Source organism: Anas platyrhynchos, chromosome 2 (genome assembly GCF_047663525.1).
Source record: "Anas platyrhynchos isolate ZD024472 breed Pekin duck chromosome 2, IASCAAS_PekinDuck_T2T, whole genome shotgun sequence".
NCBI classification, from domain to species: Eukaryota; Metazoa; Chordata; class Aves; order Anseriformes; family Anatidae; genus Anas; species Anas platyrhynchos.
Genome location: NC_092588.1, coordinates 53,916,228 through 53,936,605, shown reverse-complemented (window position 1 = coordinate 53,936,605; position 20,378 = coordinate 53,916,228). Strand labels below are relative to the sequence as shown.

Genomic DNA, 20,378 nt, shown 5'->3' with positions numbered 1-20,378 from the left:
GAGAGGCTGTCCCCATCAATGCTTCCCCTGGCATTTTAGTACCTTGTGCTCTTTCATGTCTCACCTTCATTTCCCTTTCTGTCTTTTTTATTTATTTTTTGCTAATTCTCATTTGCTCTGAACTCAGTGTTTCTTTTTTATTCTCCTCCCATTTGTCAGGTCTCTGTAATTGATGTTGTTTTTTCGCAGTTTTAAAAGCTCGGAGTTCTGAGGCAGCTGCACGGGGCAGTGTACTAGTTATATAAAAGGACAGCTGTAAAAACATGTGCAATGGCAATTAAGCAAGAACTGTTAGAAGCATGAAGTCATTAATTCTAATTGCAGTAATGCTCTTCTTAGAAATTGCTTCTAATATCTGAAATGGAGAAAAAGACAACTTCAGGCAGCATTCCAGCTTTACTCCTTCCACTTCCGTGCTACTGCAAGCAAGGGGGCTGTGTTTGTCCTCTTACTGGTTATATTGAGGAAGTGTGATCTTCAGACATCCCTCTTTGGACTTTCGAACCCTCAGGCACTGGAGCCGGTTCCACTTTAAATGCAGCAGAAGCAAGAAGCCAAGTTTCTAGCCAGAGGATTATTCTTCACCAAAGCAATTTCCAGTTTCACAGAATATTATTAAGGCCCTATCGTGAATGCCTTTAATTAACTTTTCAAGAAACCAGCAGATTGGGGCAGTTAACAGCATCTCCAAGAGTTGTTCAGCACATCAAAAACTACGCACTGATAATTCATTCATCTTAATTTCATTAAACCCCAGAATTGTTTCCAACAAGCAACCGCCCTTTAACTAGCTGATACAGAACTGTATGATGAAGATATGCTTAAGCAAACCAGATGAAAACACACGAGGAACCCTGTTCCTTTCAGTTGCAGGCTGAAAGCTGATATATTACATGTCTGCATGCAATAAAACTTTTTTGTTTTAATGTTCCTAGGGAAGCTTGAAACTAAATCCTTGCAAAACATCTGGTTGAAAACTTCAGCATTTTAATATTAAATGCTTCCTGAAATCTGTTTGTGTAACTGTACCATGCAGATTAGCTTCACAGGTTTATAATAAATTGTTTCTAACTCATTTTGTTATCCTTACACCGACTTTGATATCTCCTGCTGATAACATAACACCAGTAATAGTGCTACTCCAAGTTCAATAGTTAGCTGATATCTCAAGCACAAATTCTGAAGACAACCACATCATTTTTATGTTTCAGCTTCATACCATCTTACATTCAACTCTAAAGCTTTCATTCTCCGGTCCGTAGAAGTATTTAAATCCCTTTATTTCATACTTTTGTCTTCCCAAATACAGTGTTCAGTATCTTGCTATCACTTACTGGTCCCTCCTTTCTGTGTAGAGTCTTTGGATTAGACGTTAAGAAACTTTGCACAACTCTGTGAACAGCAGATGTCCCTTTACTGCTGGGACTGGCATTTAGAGCTTTGTGTCAAAGGCCTGGAGTGTTTGTGAAAAAAATTCGGCAGTGAAGTGGAAGATTTTTTTCCACACCTAATAGTCTTCCTGAATGTCCATGGATAGACAAGCAAAAGTAAATCAGAAGTCTTACACATTTTAAAACACATCAAAACTGCTGAAGATGGTTCCTCTGACATCAAAAGCTTAATAGTTTCAAATAAAGACACATTAATTAGTGATGCACTAAGCTATGCATTCTGATTTCATGCCTTCAGCTGTTTTCGTGTTTGCGTGGAGCACAGTGAAGGGCCTTGATGTGGCCTTGCCTGACCCTCCTCCAGACAGGGCAATCACATCGGCAGGCTCGTGAACTTTGAGATACTGTCATGCTAACACAGCTGTGCCACTTTTGAGGCCTGAGGTGATATTTCTTTTTACAAGATATGTAGCTTAGTCTAACTCCAGCTATGTAACTTAGGGTAGCCTCAGCTCCTTAGTCCTTCCAGCATGAGTGAGAGCATCTCTCTCTCCTGGCTAAAGAAGGAGCCTTGTTTCCTAACTTCAACTACTCAGGTAAAGCTCAAAGTCAGACTGAAGGAGGGCTCCCATGGCCTCTGAATGACAGGAGAAAGTGGAAACCACTTAGGGGCTCCTGAATTACTGGAAAGCATTAAGACCAGAACAAAACAAAATAAAAACTTCAATTCCTATAGCCTTAAAACCATACCAACTGCTAGCAAAGCATTGTGCGTGCTTTAGATTAGGCATGTAATCAGACAATAGGCCCCCAGTAGGATTTAATGTCAATTGAAAGCAGTGGAACTAATGGTGTGCTTACAAATAAAGCTAATTAAGATTTGGTAGAACTGGGGACTATTCCATAGAAGTATCAAGAGAATTAATGTCGATGTATAGCACTTTGCATGCCTCGTGAAGACTGAAAGCAAGTAAACATACTTTCAGCACGATCATTAAATGACTGGCCTATCTCAGGCATAAATGTGAAAATATATAGTAGAAAACAACTCTTCCAAACAGCAAATAATTGTATAAATACAAAACCGGAACAAAATCCCACAGCTAATGTATAACACAGGAAATTCCATTTCAACATATTTCTTGATTCTTAATCCTGCCAGGTGGAATGGATCAACAAAAAGGGAGAAGTCACAGTACACTGTAAAAAAATGTTATACATTTGTGGAGGTCATCCAGTAGGACAGAAGGCAACTCCAAAAATCAGCTACAACTCCCATTGCTAAAGTTCAGTTAGGTTCAAGTTTAATGTTGATCTGAATCATTGGAATTATTTCAGTTTAAATTTATCAGATTCTTGCAAAAGACCTGTTTTTCTGCAAATCCCTTTTCAAGTATTTCCTTTTTTTTTTTTTTTTTTTTTTTTTTTTTTTTTCCCCAATATATACTTATTACTTTCAGTAAATTTACAGCAGTATGTGAATAACAGTTGGTCTGGGGAGAAAGAGACTTTTGCTCACAAAGGCTTCTTCAGATTGTGTCCAGCATGAGAAGCTGTTAAAAGACTATATCTTAATTTGCAGCCACAGCAGTAAGCTCTGAATCATCTGCTTGTATTAGCTTGTGAAAAAATAGTCATGTCAGTACCATAATGTGGTGACATGGCACACTATTGGTGATTGAATTACTCAAATTTAGAAGAACACATTAAGAGGAAACAGTTGAATATGGCAGCTGATATAAAAATTGGAGATATCCACAATGGGTCCATACAAGACAGATTTGAAACATTAAAAGAAAATAGAATGGATATTTGATATGTAACCTGAAGTTATAATTTTGGAGATTTCTGTTTAATTTAATTCAAAATGAAAATGTGAGAGAAATGATTTCCAGAGTGAGCACTACCAGTAATTACCTTTCAAGAACAGAGTGTTGGGTTCCCAAGTGCACTTGAAAGATTAAATATAAGTCCAAGATTAACTTTAACAGGTATAATAGCTATAGATAATTTTGTCTTCAGGTTGAAATTTCCTAGGTTTCTTACACCTCCTATTTCAACCACCAAATATATAAAAAATAATATTGGAGCAAAGAATCGGGATTTTTTTTTAATTATTATTTTTTATTTTTTTTAATGAATAAATCTATATAATAATGCCTATTTCCGTTTGCTTACATAGTGGGTGTAATACGACATGAAGAATAACACCTAGGGTGATGCAACACACTTCACAATGTTCAAAATCAACTGTATTGAGAAAAAAGTTCCTGACATGCATGAGGCTTCATGTCTCAACCTTAGCTTATTTCCCTTAAGGACTAGCATTGCAAGGTGCATGGATGTGTTTGACTGTGGACCCACATGGGCGGTCAGAAGAAGAGCAATTCTGAAAACAAGACATGGAGTCGGTGCCTGAGGCAGCCTCCAGCATCTGCACACTTTGGCAGGGGTGCTGGTCTCCCTCCCCATGGGTCTGAGGCTGGCTGCTTTCTTGCAAATTGCTGTGAACTTTGGGTGATGTGTTGGGCTGCCATTTTTACTCTAGATCAAGTACAGTTTTCTCTGCATTGAGTCAGGCTGCTCCTGGCAGGGGACTGCAAGTCCTTCAAGGCTGCTTGCTTGGTATAGTCACAAAAGATAATTTGAAATATTTTGTACAATGATGAATCTTGGTCAAGAAGTCAGCAGTATTTCAGTGAACCAGCAGTTCATATATATTAAAACAAAAAATGAATTCCCCTTCCCTCCACCATTTTCAGAAAATAAGAGTGGAGCTATCTGAATATGTAATGCAAGTCGAGGACTTGCATTTCCCATTAAAAGCTAACGGGTTCTCCATTCTTCCTGACATGTTTTAAGTAGTAATAATAATAAAAAAACAAGTCCCTTGCCTAAGCAGCACTAGTCTTCCTGGGCCTTGACCATCAATCACCAGTTGACTCTTATGAACTACAAGGTAAACAAACAAACAAAAGGGATGTATTAAAAACTGATGTTATGGACCACTAGCCACATACACCTACTTTCATTGTCCCCTCTTTGTCTTCAACGGAGTACTGCTGGTGAACATCACAGGTGCGATACTACCTGCCAACAACACTTGTGCATATTTTATATCAAGCATCTGCTAGCATTTAAGTATCTCATTTCAAAGTATCTAAAACTTCATGCTGCTCGGATCCCAGATGTACTTCAGACACATGGGTTTACTGAAGAAAATCATTAAGGGGGCAAAAAGCCCAAACATCATCAAGAATAATGATGTACAAAATGCCAAGATTTGCTTATTTCATCTCAGACTCTACTCATATGCCAGGCTGCACCTGGATTCCCTAATTCTTTCAACTTTTGTATCTTCAGAATGTATATGAAGAAAGCAGTGACGCAATTCAATGTTTTTTATAGCTGAAGAGATTAAATGTTGGAAGCTATTTTTAGCCAAGCTAATTGTAATAATTTCACTAAGAACATAAACTGCAGATGTCTCCTAAGGTAAGAAGCAAGATGACTGACAAGCTGTAAAGAGAGGACTACCGAAAAATAACAGATCCGTATCGCGTTCAATTATGTAATTCTATCCAACACTCCCCCTAGTGGTTTTGCCCACACGGCTGAGCACGAAGTCCCATACAAGCAACCTCCCCCCAGCCTAATGACAATATGTCCCATTAATAGGATTAAGTACCTTGTCATCAGATAAGTCGAACATGGCAAAATCCCTGTCACTCTGAGCAATTAGATCAGAGCACAGCCCCAGCCCTTCCTGACGCGGGCAGCAATTTTTCAGAGGACGCGTTTCAGTATTAATGGTAAATATGCTGGTTTTTAACTTTCCTTTGGCAGTGGGTTTGTATTTCTTTGCAAAGTTAATCGGTATTTCATTATAAATGTAAAGGTAAAATGTGCAAGTGACTGTAGAAGTAAATCCAGGATATAGATAAATCCCAGCTCTTCATTTACATATGCACTTGCAGCTGATAATTGCATCTTCCAGAAGGCTGCACTGCCTAACAAGAAGGAACGTAAACACCATGTTTACCTTATGAGATGAGGACTATAAATTGTAGTTGCATGGTTTCTAAAAAATAAACCTTTCTCATGTAACTTTTTTTGGGAGGGAAATAAAGCAAAAGTCTTTTTTTTTTTTTTTTTTTTTTTTTTTTTGTAGGAATTTATTTCAATTGCTGCCGTGTTTACTTATAAAAATGATCTAATTGCCAGCTTCTTAGCACACCTATTACTGCCTTTGCTATTTTAAGTATTATCCTGAAGGACAATGAAAGCGGTCACAAATTTGGAGATAAGGAGGGGAACAATATTCTAGAAATTTCCTTTTCAAAACCTAGCAATAATGTTTAGCATGGATTCGTGTATAACATGAACTAACAATAAAAAGAGTAAAAAGCTTTTAGTGTAAGAGAAAAGAGACAGACTGAGCTTCATAATCTTCCAGTTTTATATTTTTTGTGTCCTGGTTCTATTACACCACTGTGTAAACTCAGTGGAATTGATCTATTAGTATGAATAAATAGAGTACGAATGAGGTCACCTTTTTACTCATGTGTTTTTACTAACAGTAGGAGTATATTACAGATCTGAGAAACCATGCTTAGAGAGTCAGAGACAAAAATAAAGGGACTTGTATTATGCTTAGTAAAAATTACCTAGGCATTTGGCCATCACAAAGATCCTTACATCTAACTTTATCAACCTGCTTTTTTAACAGAAAGACCATGAAGTCCTCTTGGGTATTTCTAATATATGTGCTCTGTCTGAATGGTCACCAGTGTGCACCGACAAGGCAGGAGGAAACAAATCTCCGGGAAAGCCTCAAGAGTATGTATGCATTTCTTATGGGGGGGTGTGCTGGAAGTCTCTGGGCCCAGGTCTCCATTCAGGCTTGCCCTGGTGCTCTTTGACTTCCATGCTCATTGCAGTCAAGAGATCTGTTTTCATGTGTGGAGCTTAGAAACTGTGATATAGCTGAATTTTGCTGAAACAAAGCATCCACACACACACAATGGGGAAATAAGAACAATCGAGTGAGAAACTAAAGGTATTAACAGAGAAGCCTCCTGTGACAAAATAAACTATTTACATTTTTATAGGTTATTTGGTCCTTCATAGATCATTAGAGTTTAAGCTGAACGCACTGTTCAATCCCACTGATTTTTGTTTGTTTAAATAACCTTTGCAAACGTTTATTCCAGAATTATATGCTTAGCTGGAAAAGATGATTATTAAAAATAATTGAAATAAAATGACTTAATTTAGGAGAAAAAAAAAAACACAACCCTACAACAGATGTTCTGTGTATACTCACCTCTAAGCATAGCTTTACTGTGTAGGTATGAAGCCCAAGAGGATCAGCCATGAAATATTCCTTTGCTTCTGTCTATTTTAATAGTACTTCTGTGACAAACAAAATGTTAGAGGAGGGGAAGAGAAATATAATGGAATAAATGAATGACATATGCTTTTGGCAGTCTCATGGTAATGTGCCCTTTACTTGTTTTGTATAGCTCCAGTAATATTCAGGATATTTCTACACAGGGAGCAAATACAGATAAAGAATTTGCACTCGTGAAGAGATTCAAGGTGCAACATGGAGACCAGTCTGGCCTTTCACCAAAACTCTATGGGTGTTACCTCACAGGACCTCTAGAGATTATATTTTTTGGAAAGCAGGTTGCAGGCTCCTGTAATCTACGTCTTCAAAATATTAAACTCTCACAGACTGATTTCAGGTCAAAAATAAACATATAGGTTTTGTCATTAAGAAAATAGTGAGCAACCCTTGGAGACATCCAAAACCCAGGATGAGGTCCCGAGCATCCTGCTCCAGTTGACCCTGCTTTCAGCAGGTGGGTTGGACTCAGTGACCTCCAGAGGTGCCTTCCAACCTCAACTATTCTGGGGTTTGTTGATCTAGTGATATAGCTGATCACTGGCAAAGTGATATAGCTGATCACTGGCAAAGACTCTGAGCCCGAACCTTAATTGACAGAAATTGCCTTGGCTGCATGTTATTCAGCACTCACTGTCCCAAGGTTTGGCACTGCAACTGTAGGGAAACATAAAGCTGATTTGCTTTCCTTTGTCATCTGTGTGTGACAATTTGTGCTAGTGCTAAAATTGGATTAAGCCACTGTATAATTTTATTTATGTATTTATTTTAGTGTTATCTGAAGTTGGAGAGAAATATGTAGATGACGAGGTAAAGAAAGCTCTGATTGGTATTAAGCAGATGAAAATTATGATGGAAAAAAATGAAGATAAGCATATAGATCTGATGAAAACCTTGAAGAAGAGCAGTGAAGAAAAACAGGTAAAAAGTGCACCTTTTTTTTTTTTTTTTTTTTTTTTTTTTTTTTAAGTTATGGCTATTTTTAATCAAAGATGAGGCAGGTTGTACATGAACTTAGCCTACCTCCTGGAAGTGGTATTGCATGCTATTATGCTAAGGCCAAAAACCAACCCAAAAAGGATCCCTTGGAGTCTCCCTTTTTCTGTGAAGAATGCAAACCATATTGTATATGCGTTCTGAGGAGCATACATCTTTTTGTGCAGTCCCATAGCAAAGCCAGGGGCGATGGGAAATCTCTGCTTCTGCTTTTTCTCACCAGCAGAAGAAAACTCTCACAGTAGGTCTATAGAGGTTCTCAGTGTATGGATCCTTGAACCAGGAGCTAGGCCAATGGACATTCTTTTCTAGCCTGGACTGATGCTTCTAAAAAAGTTAAAGCATTAGTTCACATTTGCCAATTTCTTAAGAAAGAGGTTGTGTGTTTGCAGGAACCTGGCATGTTGAGGCTTCAGTTGACTGAAGGTCTCAAACTGCACTGGAGTAAAGCATTGAATGAGACCAACGCCTGTCTCACTGTTGTCTTTTCCAGATTCTGTGGTTCTTTCAAAACCTAGAGGTGAAGAGTTTCCATCTTTCCTCAGAAACACAGCTTCCTAACTGAGTGCCATAGTGTTAACTTTTCCCTTGTGACTGTGTCTAAATCATTTCTAAAATGAAAATAAAGGAACGAGCAGTAGACAAAATGCAGCTGAGTTACCACAAGTTAGCACATTACGTTGTCTCAGCCCATCCTGGTTGTAAGTTAAAACAAGTCATCTGACAGCATCCTCCTTGAGATTTGTGTTCTTGAATTTTATTCTGCACTTGTTTAGTGACAAGAAGCAGCCTAGGCATAGTCAAAGCTGGTGGTGACCACCATGTAAAAACACAGATGTTCTGCAGTAAAAGGAGCCATGAAATGCTCTATGTGGACTCAAACATTATTTAGGAGAGAGAACTTGAGTTTGTAACATCCAGCAATGTGTTGAATTCATTTCTTTATTGATTTTATGGTTCATTTCTAGAAATCACCTCCTTCACCAAATGAAGACCAAGGCAACTACAGGCAGCTTTGCAAAGGTGTTTAGTGCAGAAAGTCTGGCTGCTCTGCCCTCCATGTCCCCTGATACACTGCAGGCCTTAAGGCACTTCCCAGCTTGCTTTACAGACTTCAGACCTTCAGAAAAAAAATAAAATTATATTGCTGTAAATAATAATGCTCTCTAGAGAAAGAACAGGGGATTAGAGGAAATCCTAATGTCCTGGTGCAATGCCTAAGCTTAGAGCAATGTTCTCAGATGATCCTGTGAAGTGGAGAATACTGAATATTAAAAAAAAAAAATACAAAAAAAAAAATACAAAAAGATCTTAACTATTGCTTTCAGTGAGCTTGAAAGAAAATTCAATTTTGGCCCAACTTGGAGATTATTTTAAACTAAATGTATGAGCAATTCAAAAAGCTCCTGGTAACTTGCTGACATCTTTAGAAACACCACTATGCTCCCATTATTGTGTCCATTGTTGGTTCTTACTGGATGATTTCATTTGCACAGAATTTATCCCCAACAGCAAGAGTTCATAAAACACTGAATAAATATATTTAGAAAGATCAGAAAATAATTAAACATCAAACATGAATAGCAAAATTACTAGCTCCACCAAGCACTTTCTGACAGAAGTCTTCTTTTCTCAGAGACTTTTCTCTATTGAAATAACTGCCAGGAAGGAGTAAGTCTGACCCATTAAGTATTTCTGTCATACTTAGGAACAGCATGAAATAGTGTTTGGAAACCTAAAGTATTAAAATATGTTGCACTGGAAGAAAGAAATTTATGATGTGCAATCTACTTTAACAAGAAGTTTTCTGTCTTTCCATTGTCCAGTCTATTCTAAAGTGCTTCTTCTAATCATTGCTCAGCTTTGTGCTCTACAGGATGAAGAATGATGCAGTAATTAGAAGCAGCATTGCAAAATGCATCTTGTTTCCATTTGGTGTAGAAGAAGTACCTCACACTTCCACAAGGGGGGGAAGAACACCCCTCACTACAGTTTTTGGATTAGTATAATCACAAACAGAGGAAAATACATACATACTTTTGGATACTTCTGCATTAGAGAGGGAATTTATGTATGGCAAAGACCTAGCTTCATGAAGCATCACAGGCCCTTAAAGAACAGAGCAAAGTAGCAAAGTGGAGTGTTTTATTTTGTTTTGTTTTTCATAACCTCAAAGATCCAGGTTGACTGTAGAGATCTGTTTTGTTTTGTACACTGCACTCTCTGAATGTTAGGAAAACTCTATATGGAAAAGCTTTTCAATTTCCCCTTCCATCCACATGTGATTGCAGCTGAAGAGGCAACACACCCCAATGGTTAAAGATTAGAAAAAAGGAACAATAAATAGGCAAAATGAGTGATCAACACTGGGATAAGTATTCAGGATATTAATCTGAAAATTGCCATTAACTGAATCTTTTTTCTTACTCAGGAAGCTTTGCGAATTATGGATGAAGTAAAAGAAAGATTAGAAGAAGAAGAAAGACAATGCCAAGTATCCTTGAAAAATCTATGGGATGAATGTGAATCTTGTTTAGAAAGTACCTGCATGAGATTTTCTACAACTTGCAGACGTGGTGCATCAACATTTAGAAGCAAGGTAGGAAGAAATTTTGTATCTGGGAAATACTCTTGAATCCACACACTGGTTTTGGAGAGAGCACTTCTCATTTTCTCAGTGGCCAGCTCTTTCAGCTATATCAACTTACTAAAATTAATTTGATTTGGAGGGCCTGGAAATGTGAAGTTATAAAGCACAGATTACATTTAATTACATTCATTGAACACTGAGCCAAAGTGAGTTCTGTGGCACCCTGGCGTGGCTCCATGGGCATTGATTATTCCTCTGGCTCCCAAGGAGTCACTCCAGATATACAGTGATGTATCTCACAGTAGGACTTGCATTAAGATGCTCAATAACTGTGAAAAATACCACATAGATTCTCTGTGTTCCATATGACAATCAGAGTTAAAATTGTACATAGAATTAAGAAAAGTCCCCATGGAAAAAATAATCTCCTTACACGATACCATTCTTTTCTATATTTAGGTTATTCTATATCTACTCTTTAAGTAACAAAATGGCTTTAAAGTATTTAATTGTTTTTAACAGAAGAAATTGTTAGGTTTGCTAATTGTTAGAGAGATTGCCCAAGTTCTACCAGAAAGAAAGTATGCTTTCCTGGCTGGGACATTATTACAAGATTTAACAAAACTGTATTTTTTTAATTATTATTATTTGGGCATATGCTTTAACTGCAGCTTAACAACAGATCCTTCACAATTGTTGCTACTGAAATGTTAGCCAAGTTACCTAGCTTTCAGATCCCCAGGCACTGAAAAATATGCTAACTGAAAACTTACACATGGTGTGTCTTGCATGTGAGAAGCTTTAGATCAAAAGTGTTTAGCATTTGTGTGTATTCTTAAAATTATTCAAGTAAAAGTGTGAGATGTATTAAATTTAAGCCTACTGGTGATTATTTGGGATTTTTAGATATTAATTCCTGATGTATCACCTGGAGTTTCAGGAGTCTTTGAGTGTCAGGTGGAAATCCTTGCAGTAAAACATACACAGCACCATCACTGTCTTTGACACTCTCAATAACTTCTGTGAGCTCTATGATTTATTTGAAGCATTCAAAGTGAGAAATGTGTTGTGACCTAAATCGTGTTTAAAAAAAGAGGACAAAGACTCTAGCTGTGGCTGATGGCACACAGGCAGTGGGGGCAATACAAGCTAAGGCTGATCCTCCAGCATGGATTCACAATGTGCCTTCCCCCTAGTTCTGCCAAAATGCCTGTCAATGTATACATGTATGTATACACATATGTATATGTGTACATACATACTTGACATTGTGCTTCTTAACCCTTACCAGTTTTCTAATGCCATAAATTGTGGCTTCACAAGGCAGTGTTTCTGCTCAGGTGAAGGCATTATGTCAAAGTGGGAAGCAGGGAACGAGCAGCTGAGACCTGGGAAATGGGAACTCCACGAAGCACAGCTGTCACTCAGTCTCCTCCATCAGCAAGCCATGGACTCGAAGCCACTGCTTTATTGATTTTAATGGGTTTGGGTTAGCAGAGGAATTTGAGCACTTGGCTATTGGTGAGAGGCAAGGGTGTTTACAGATTACACTGAGAACAACTGCCTTCTGTTCTCTACATGACACAAAACTACCACAGAAATATTTCCAAGATAAAGTCCAAACTGTATGTTGGATAAAACCCAAAAACCAATACTAACTTTGAGCGTCAACAGATTAAAGGCCAACCCTCTTCCTCCAGACCTGATTTGGAGCTAATAATTTAGACTAAATGTACTTGCACTCTTGAGTCTAACATCTTAAATTACTTTGGAGAATTTGCTGTGATTTCAGTTGTAAGAGAGCACATTGTTACTATAGGTATTTGAAAAAAAAAAAAAAAAAGTTTAGAGCCACTTCCCTGAGAGATGAAAATCGTTAAATTGGCAGCTAATCTATCTCTTTCTTATATTCAGGTTGAAGATTTTTTGAGGAAAATACCTACTCTTATTTTCACTTTTCATGAAGATCAAGGAAAAGACATCCAGGTTAATGAAAAGCCTGAGAAAGAGGATACCCAGCTAGTAAAAATGGAAGATTTATTTAGCCAACTATTATCGGACATGGGCTCAATATTTGACAGAAGTTTCATTTTTTTCAAGCACATGCAAAAAGAATTTGACCAGTCCTTTCAAGCGTATTTCATGTCTGATCTGGATTTGAACGAGTCCCCCAGCATGCCTGCTTTACCCGAGGATACTACCAGAAGTGATGGCTTACAGAAAGACTGGGGCATACCGGGCTTCCTACAGACAGTCTTTGATTTCAGCAAGACAGTGTTTGAAGGTGTCAGTGAGGTGATTACTGAAGCATTCAATGAATACAAAGATAATAGAAGAGATTTGACAGAACAAGCCAAAGGCAAGTGTTGGAAAACAAAACTCAACTGCCTGGTTGGTGACATCAAACCTCTCAGGATTGCTAAACTATAGCTTGTGGCTCAGTCTGTGGCATGTTGGTGTAAGACGTGGTTTGGAGGCTACCTTGGTTAAACAGGCATGGGCCAAGCATAAATTCATTGGATAAATTAAAAAGAAGAAATCACCTAGAAACCTCATAGAAATATTGAAGTGGAACTTATGGGTCCCACACAGCCTAATTTTCATGGTATTTCTTGAAATGTTTTCAGGAGTTTCTCAGGAGCTCTTGAAGTCATGGCAGATGCAGGTTTTCACAAGGCTGACTGACAGGTCTGATCTCAGCCTTTGTCAGGAAGACTTATGTATCATGCCATATTGACGTGTCTCCAACTCTAAAAAGTCAGGGTAATTCTGCGAGATGTCATGGCATATCCCTGCCCTTGCCAAATGACATTAAGCTCTGCCAGACAGCTGCAAGCCCTGCCTGAAGCTACTGGTGCAATGTAGTGTACCAGTCAAATACAGAACAGCCACAGGATTTCGCAGTAACCAGGAACACACTGGGCATAACTTTGGTTTAGGTGATAACTCTTGATGGAGGAAACAACCCTCAGTCAACCTTTAAAATACAAATAAGCTTTATCCTTCCTATCTTATTAATGAAAATTAAAAATAAACAAACAAACAAACAACAACAAAAAAGTTCAAATACATGCTGATGCCTATCTATAAAGAGATCACAGTAAGGATATGCAATAGCTCTGAGTGGGAGGTGGCATAGTCACTATACAGTCATCAAAAAACATAAATTGAAGCGATCCTACAAAAGCGATTTTTAATTTTTCCTGAATCACGACCCATGTTACCTTGGTATTGTGCTCTCATTTAGCTCTACACAATTACAAAACATCCTGATTTCTAAAGGTCAAACAGATCTCATCAGTATGCTCATGCTGTAAAAATGGTCTGTGGTAATATTAAGAATTGTTAGACTATCAGTGGGAAATACATTACCATGCCTTTATAAGGGAATTATATGAATTCCTTGGAAGAAAACAGGGTTTACATCATCTCCTGATTTTGACTTCTGAATGTTTAATCCCTATTTTTTGCTTGGACTTATGCCAGTTATTTTGGATTCAGTGCAAAAAGTATCTCTATATAATCAAATGTAATAGGTAACAAATGTGTATTTATTAAGAACCTAAACTTAACGTCGGTCTAAAAATACTGTAATTTCGCCCTAGATTCTGACAGAAGTGGCATGTTCTCAAAAATTGTGTCAGGACGTCAAAGAACTCTGTGCAAAGAGCTTCGAGAGAATTCCTCTGGATGCACACGGTTTCACGAGAGATGTCAGAAATGTCAAGACAATCTTTTGCAAGGTAAATACTTTCTGATTTTCTGATTTATTTCTGTAATGTGTTGGCCACTGGTTTGTACATCTTGAGGCTGTCATTTTCTACTGTGCTGTTTCCATATTTTTGGAATTAACAGTCAGTCACTGGGTTTTTACTGTAATTAGGAATTTAAACACCATTAGTCATTCCAGATGATTTCAATTACCTTTCCCCGCTGTCTCCACACAGTGTCAGTATAACTCAGTTGTTAACATCCTGCTGGAGGTCCCAAGTTGAACACAAAATACCTATATACACTGTGAGAGTTGCCATCCTACAGAGGAGCAAGAGGTCAGGCAGCAATCAGTCCTGCCTGGGTGCACAAGTGCTGAGCAGAAAGCGAGATGAAGCTGAAACTCCTGACACTGGCTTCTCCTGCCGGCAACCAGACATCATGCCAGGCAGCATTAGCTCCTCACAAGGAAAGCAAGCACTGAAGAGCTTGTAAAACAGGGCTGACATGGCGAATAAAAAGGGGCGTGCTTCTCAATATGTAAGAAGATGGCAACGCTCTGGCATGCACTCTCCATGGGTACCTGGAAAAAAAATCAGACTGTATCACACAGAAACGCTGTCAGGACTCCCACTGCAGCATAACATGCCTGCGTTTCCAGAGTTATTTATGTCTCAAAAGCCACAGGAAATACTTAAATCCAAATATCTTCAGAACATCTCCAGTGTTGCAGATTTAAGTGATCCAATGACACATTTTGGAGAGAACATCGGACCATTTCCATCTCACTAAAAATACCTTTTTGTCTACAGCTGCTTATTACACATACCAGTTCGTATCTGTGGTTGCTGTGTTATCAGCCTGAAGGTGTCCCTTGACAGTCCTATTTGATAGAGAATAAATTGAATGTGTCCATGGTAATTCTTGCACAGGAATAATATAATACTACTGTTTAAACTACACATTTTACAAAAGAAAAGAGACAGCAATCCTCAGTCACATACTAACGTTTAGCAATTGTTAGATAAAGCAAATTAGGCCTTAACACTCAGCAGGAATACTAATGTCAGGAATTACAGTCTTCTAATAACCCGTACACTTGGGATGGATTGATAAATGAGCAATTAAAAAAGAGATAACATATTAGGAGATTAAGAAGTTGCTGAAGGTAACAACTACCAATTCTTTGTTACCATACCCGACAATCTATTGCTATGTGATATGATACAAACCTTAAAGTACTTGCTAAGTCGTTGTAATGCAGCAAATGGGATAATTAATCCATTTAGTCATTGTAAGCCTAAACTAAAGCTACCAAAATAGGTCAGCAAGAATTAAACTTTTTTATTTAGCATTATTTAAACACTAACCCAAAAATATGCCTCCTTGCTAGCCTGTTTTTGTAGTTTTCCTAGATTTCTGTGCTTTAGATAGAGGAGGCCAAGTAGAAGACACATGACTTTCTGTAAGCTTCACGCTGGCTGTCTTTCTAAACAGATTGCCCAAATGTTCCTGAACTGCACATCAAGTTTGATGAAGCCTTTAAACTGGTTAATCTCTCTGGCGAGCAGTACGAGCAGATTCTCCAGATGGTTCAGCGCCATACAGAAGACACTTCCTACTTGTTGAACAAGATGAAAGAAAGATTTGGGTGGGTCTCTGAGCTATCCAATATGACCATTGGACCAGAAAACATTTTCAATATAGTTAAGGTAAGGATTATCTACTAAAGGGAACTATTTCACAGTGTTGTCTTTCACCTATGCCTTGCTCACACGTATGCTCTTGGGGATTGTGGCTGTTTGCGTATGTGTAATTTTTGGTCTTTACACTGGAAAGTTCTTACTCAGCTTGAATTTACGTATGTTTGATAATCCCTCAATGAGCTGAAACTCCAGAGATTAGAAACTATTTTCCTCTAAATACATTTATTTGGATGGCTGCCTGACAGGCTAACCCGAATCATCTCTAATAAGAGCAAATTGATACTAGCAGCTTTGGCTGGCCTCGGATTCCCTTCCTGGGCAAACTTCACTGTACCAGCCAGTAACACATCCTTAATGGATCACTGAATATATGTACCTGTCTCTACCTATATATCCCAAAGCACAAAGAAAGCAACTGCTATGCGGGTTATTGCAGTGGAAGCTGCATATCATAAAGAGCAGCTGTCGATATTGTAGTGAATACATCATGATTAACTATACATTGCCCACAAGAATACATTCAAGGTAAATTCAATGGATTTTACTAGGCAGGGACAAATCCTGTTCTCCCTTTCAACTCAGAAATCCAGCACACTACTATTACTACAAGAACTTTATACAAAATAATTGTGTAATCCACCAACACCCCCTCACACTCCCTTCACCCCAAAAATCAGGAACAAGGAGATGAGCAATATTTAAGTGTTCTTTCCCAACCAAGTCTGAGCTATCTGCTCAGGAAAATAAAGCTACAGATCTAAGTCTGGTTTAGGAAAACACATAGGAATGAGTAAATTCAACCATGCGCACTTCCTTTTGAAATTAATGGAACAACTCAAACATAAGTTTTCATTAAGAGATCAGAAGCTCTTTATACGCATAGTTCATGGTTTAAATACTAACTTACAGTTGTTAAACGTGGTCTTGCAGTGCCGTGTCACCTCTTCCTGCTGCTTACAATAAGCTTTGGCATAAACTCAAGACACCCACTGTCTTTTCAGAACAAAGTAATTTAAAGAAAGTAGACAAGTTTAAAATATTCTTTGGTTTAATCTTCTCTTATTAAAGATGGAAGGCACAGTAGGTATAAACAAAACTGAAAGCACACAGCAGGTTGTAGTGTCTAAAGTACGGATTTGCTGTCTTCTAGGTGGTACCTGGGGATCCCTCTGGTGCAAATGAAACTGTGGTAGATGTGAATATTCTGACTTCGCCTACTTTCACCATTAAAGTTCCTCCCAACTTAGACCCACAGAGTGCTGAATTCATTGAATACATAGCTGGAAAAGCACTGCAACTATACAAGCAGAATTTTTAAGTGGTAAGTTCATTCTCTTCTCCTTTTATAGAGAACACAGTTCTTCATAAGAGATGTTTACATTGCAATAAACATTAGATGGAACAGAATTCAGCCATGGTATGTTCAAGACCATCTCCTTAGAAACAATGTATTGATTGAGAGACAAACACAAGTGTTACAGAAAACAAAAACAAATGCTCAATGTTCCAGCCTGCAAAATGCAGACAAGATGATATTAAAAGACTTCGCTTATTTAACTGTGAAACCCTCGATCTTTAAGTAACATCTGGGATGAGGTAATGTAATGACAAATATTCCATCAGAAAAGAATTGCCTTGCAACCACAGTCCAGAGCTTTGGCATCAGACACCATGTCTTCGCCTCCATTAATCAAGTACAAACTGAAATTACCACTATTCATAATGTGTTGGTTTTTTTTTTATTATTTTTGGTGGTGTTTAAGAGCATGCCCCATGTTATTTTTGACAATAAAGGACTGAAAATTTAGGGCCAGCATCATGACTTGAAAGAGTTGCTTTGCCATAAAATTTGCACGTTAGCAGTGCTCTGCTCAGAGTAGCAGTTAACCAAGTCTGCAATTTGACTTGTAGGAGTGTGCAGAGGAAAATCCTCCCCACAGCCTTCTAACCATTTCTGGAGGAATTGCTCATGGAGGCCTCGCTCTGTGTTTATGAGATTTCCAGATGGGGAGGGAGGAACGAGGCCAGAGAGGCAGGGGCAAACATTGCTTCACATTATCTCACCCCATCGGGAAACTCTAGGAAAGATAGCGCGTTTTTTAGGTGGCTAAAACAGGATAGCTGCCATGGGGCTAGCCACAAAACCTGGAGGAACTGTGAGGAGCTCTGTCATGCACAGTTCTAGCAGCCACCAATGCTCACAAATGGCAATCCTAGAGGCCGGAGTCACAAGAGGTGCAGACCTACAAGTACTGCAGTGTCCCACCGATGTGCTGAGGAGGCACTAGACTCAGAGATGGCTCCTCTTCAGGTCACTGAGCGTCTGGCAGCCTCATCTCAGCAAATAAAGCTGGGAAGCATAACCTGAAAGCGTGTAGAAGTCTCTGAAGGAACATAAAAAGGAAGAAAAGAAAATGTCAGTGTTTTTTTTTTTTACTGACTGTCATTACTTGAGGTCAGACTCACAATTTTTAAACAGATGAGAGGTCCTCCATCAGAGAGGCTGAGGTGGCCTGGCCTGCAGAATTTAGACAGAATACAATAAGCCTCACCACGAATTTTGATTAGGTCTATGTTGGTGAAATTATATTATATTTAAAATACATAGTTTTTATTATTTGTAAGCATACAAAATAAAATTCTCCCACAGTTGATATACAGTTTGCCTTCAAAATTCTCTGTAATTTCTATGGTTATTGATAATATATATTCTTTCAGATCATATAAGACTAATCTTCATGCCCTTATGATGACAAAATTAATTTCTTTAGTCTGAATATAATTTTTAGCCTGAATTGCCTGTGCAACTCATCTTTCATATGCATTTCATACCCAAGAAAAGTAAGTGGTGTTAGTTTCCAAACTGCAATACCATTTTATGTTCCGTTTGCACAACAAATTCAGGGTACATGAAAGTACAATGAAAGAAAAAACAAAAGCTCCACAAGGAAATGGGATGCTCCACAAGAAGTGAAAAAGAGAAAAAAATCCGCTTCGGCCTGTTTTTCATGTTGTATAAGTTTTTACAGCAGGACACTGATACATTCCCCATACATTTAGTTGTCAAACATCTTTCAGATTTAAAATAATTTATTTATTTATTTTTCTCCTAGGAAAGAAGACGTGTGAAATCTTACGTCCTGAAATCCAGTATACTCTCCTTAGGTGAAATACTCCTTAGCTCGATGTACAGATAATTGTTGAATGCCTATGGTTAAAGTAGCTGCGTATAAATACAATTTTGCTTAATAAATACTATGATGTATCAGCTAGCAACTGATGACTGTAGCAATCTTTTAATTGGAAAACAAATTCAATCCCATTTTAAGTGTCATTTGTTTAAATAAAATATTATTTATGTTGTAAATTAGGTAATCTTTGATAACCAGCTATGGTCCTGTTTATGCAAAGATTTAAGGAAATAATCAGCTCTAAGCATGCAAATAATTCCTATTTGCATACTTAAATTCAGGCACATTTTTAAGCCTTTTCCAGATTGGTCCCTACAGATGTTGCACATTCAGCTAAGTCTGAATCAACCAGATTTCCATATGCATATAGCATATTATTTTCCAATGAAAACTTTCCATCTCTTCTTCCAGTTCCTTTTGATGTTTATAATGCACATTAATTGACTTTTCTGAATATGCAGTAATGAGTAAGTCTTCTGCCTTTGGCACTTTTTTATTTGTAGTTTGCCTCTGGAGCCATAATTAACAGGGAACCCTTTATCAGAAAAGATGTTTGTCTTTTCCTACATTATACACTTTAGCTTGCACGGTATTTGCAAATTATAATAAAGGTTAAGTACTGATACATCTCTTAGAAGCAGAGTTCTGGGTAATTTGGTTTCATTTACTGTGCCTGATATTTCTTAGAATTTTTGGCACATGATGATATTCACCATTTTCAACTGTCTTTGCTAACGAAGTTGTATTCATTTCAAAATGTACAAAACGATACAAGAGACACGAGAAAAATAGTAATTTTATTGTCTAAATAGTAGGAAAGATACAGTTTGCTGCCTGCAGTAAGGAGAAGGAATGCTTTCTAGCAAACAGTCCTCTGTTCCATTCATCCATTTATCCATCTCCATTCATCCTTCATTATATATGCCTGTATTGCAGGATCCTGATCTTTAGAGATTAGTAGTCATAACTCCTGCAATCACACTAGTAGTTAGAAAGTTGGGTTTTGTCTGAGAGATAAGTGACTCTAAGACATACTAGTGAAGAAATATTCAGGGAAGAGCTTGATGAACAGAATCTATCTAGAAAAATTTCAGATGATGCTGCATCAGGACTAATTTCCATCAGTTCAGAAGGCACAAGTCAGAATGCAAAACGATGCTGAAAAACGGGGGAGAGAAGCGGAGATCGACAGGATGAAACTCAGTAAGAGCCAGCACCGAGTGCTACCCGTGGTGAGAAGGTATGGCAGAGAAGGAGCCCAGCTGTAAAAGCACGGGTGGGTGTAACACGGGAGGTGAGCCTGTGCATGGGGCATGGTGCTGCAGGAGCATCTCACAGAAGATGAGGGAGGCAGGTGCCGGGCTGCACTCGGGGCTTTGGGTA

The 20,378-nt window shown here is 38.1% G+C and overlaps 1 protein-coding gene across 1 annotated transcript; it reads left to right on the top strand.

The window, feature by feature from the left end:
- The first annotated feature begins 5,022 nt into the window (after positions 1-5,022).
- On the top strand, positions 5,023-20,012 carry CLUL1 (clusterin like 1). The gene is made up of 9 exons (XM_072034772.1): positions 5,023-5,203; positions 6,121-6,230; positions 7,574-7,722; positions 10,229-10,396; positions 12,302-12,752; positions 13,993-14,130; positions 15,596-15,810; positions 16,955-17,125; positions 18,918-20,012. The coding sequence occupies exons 2-8, from the start codon at positions 6,128-6,130 to the stop codon at positions 17,120-17,122; spliced, it is 1,392 nt and encodes a 463-aa protein (XP_071890873.1). The 5' UTR covers positions 5,023-5,203; positions 6,121-6,127; the 3' UTR covers positions 17,123-17,125; positions 18,918-20,012.
- Positions 20,013-20,378: the final 366 nt, after the last annotated feature.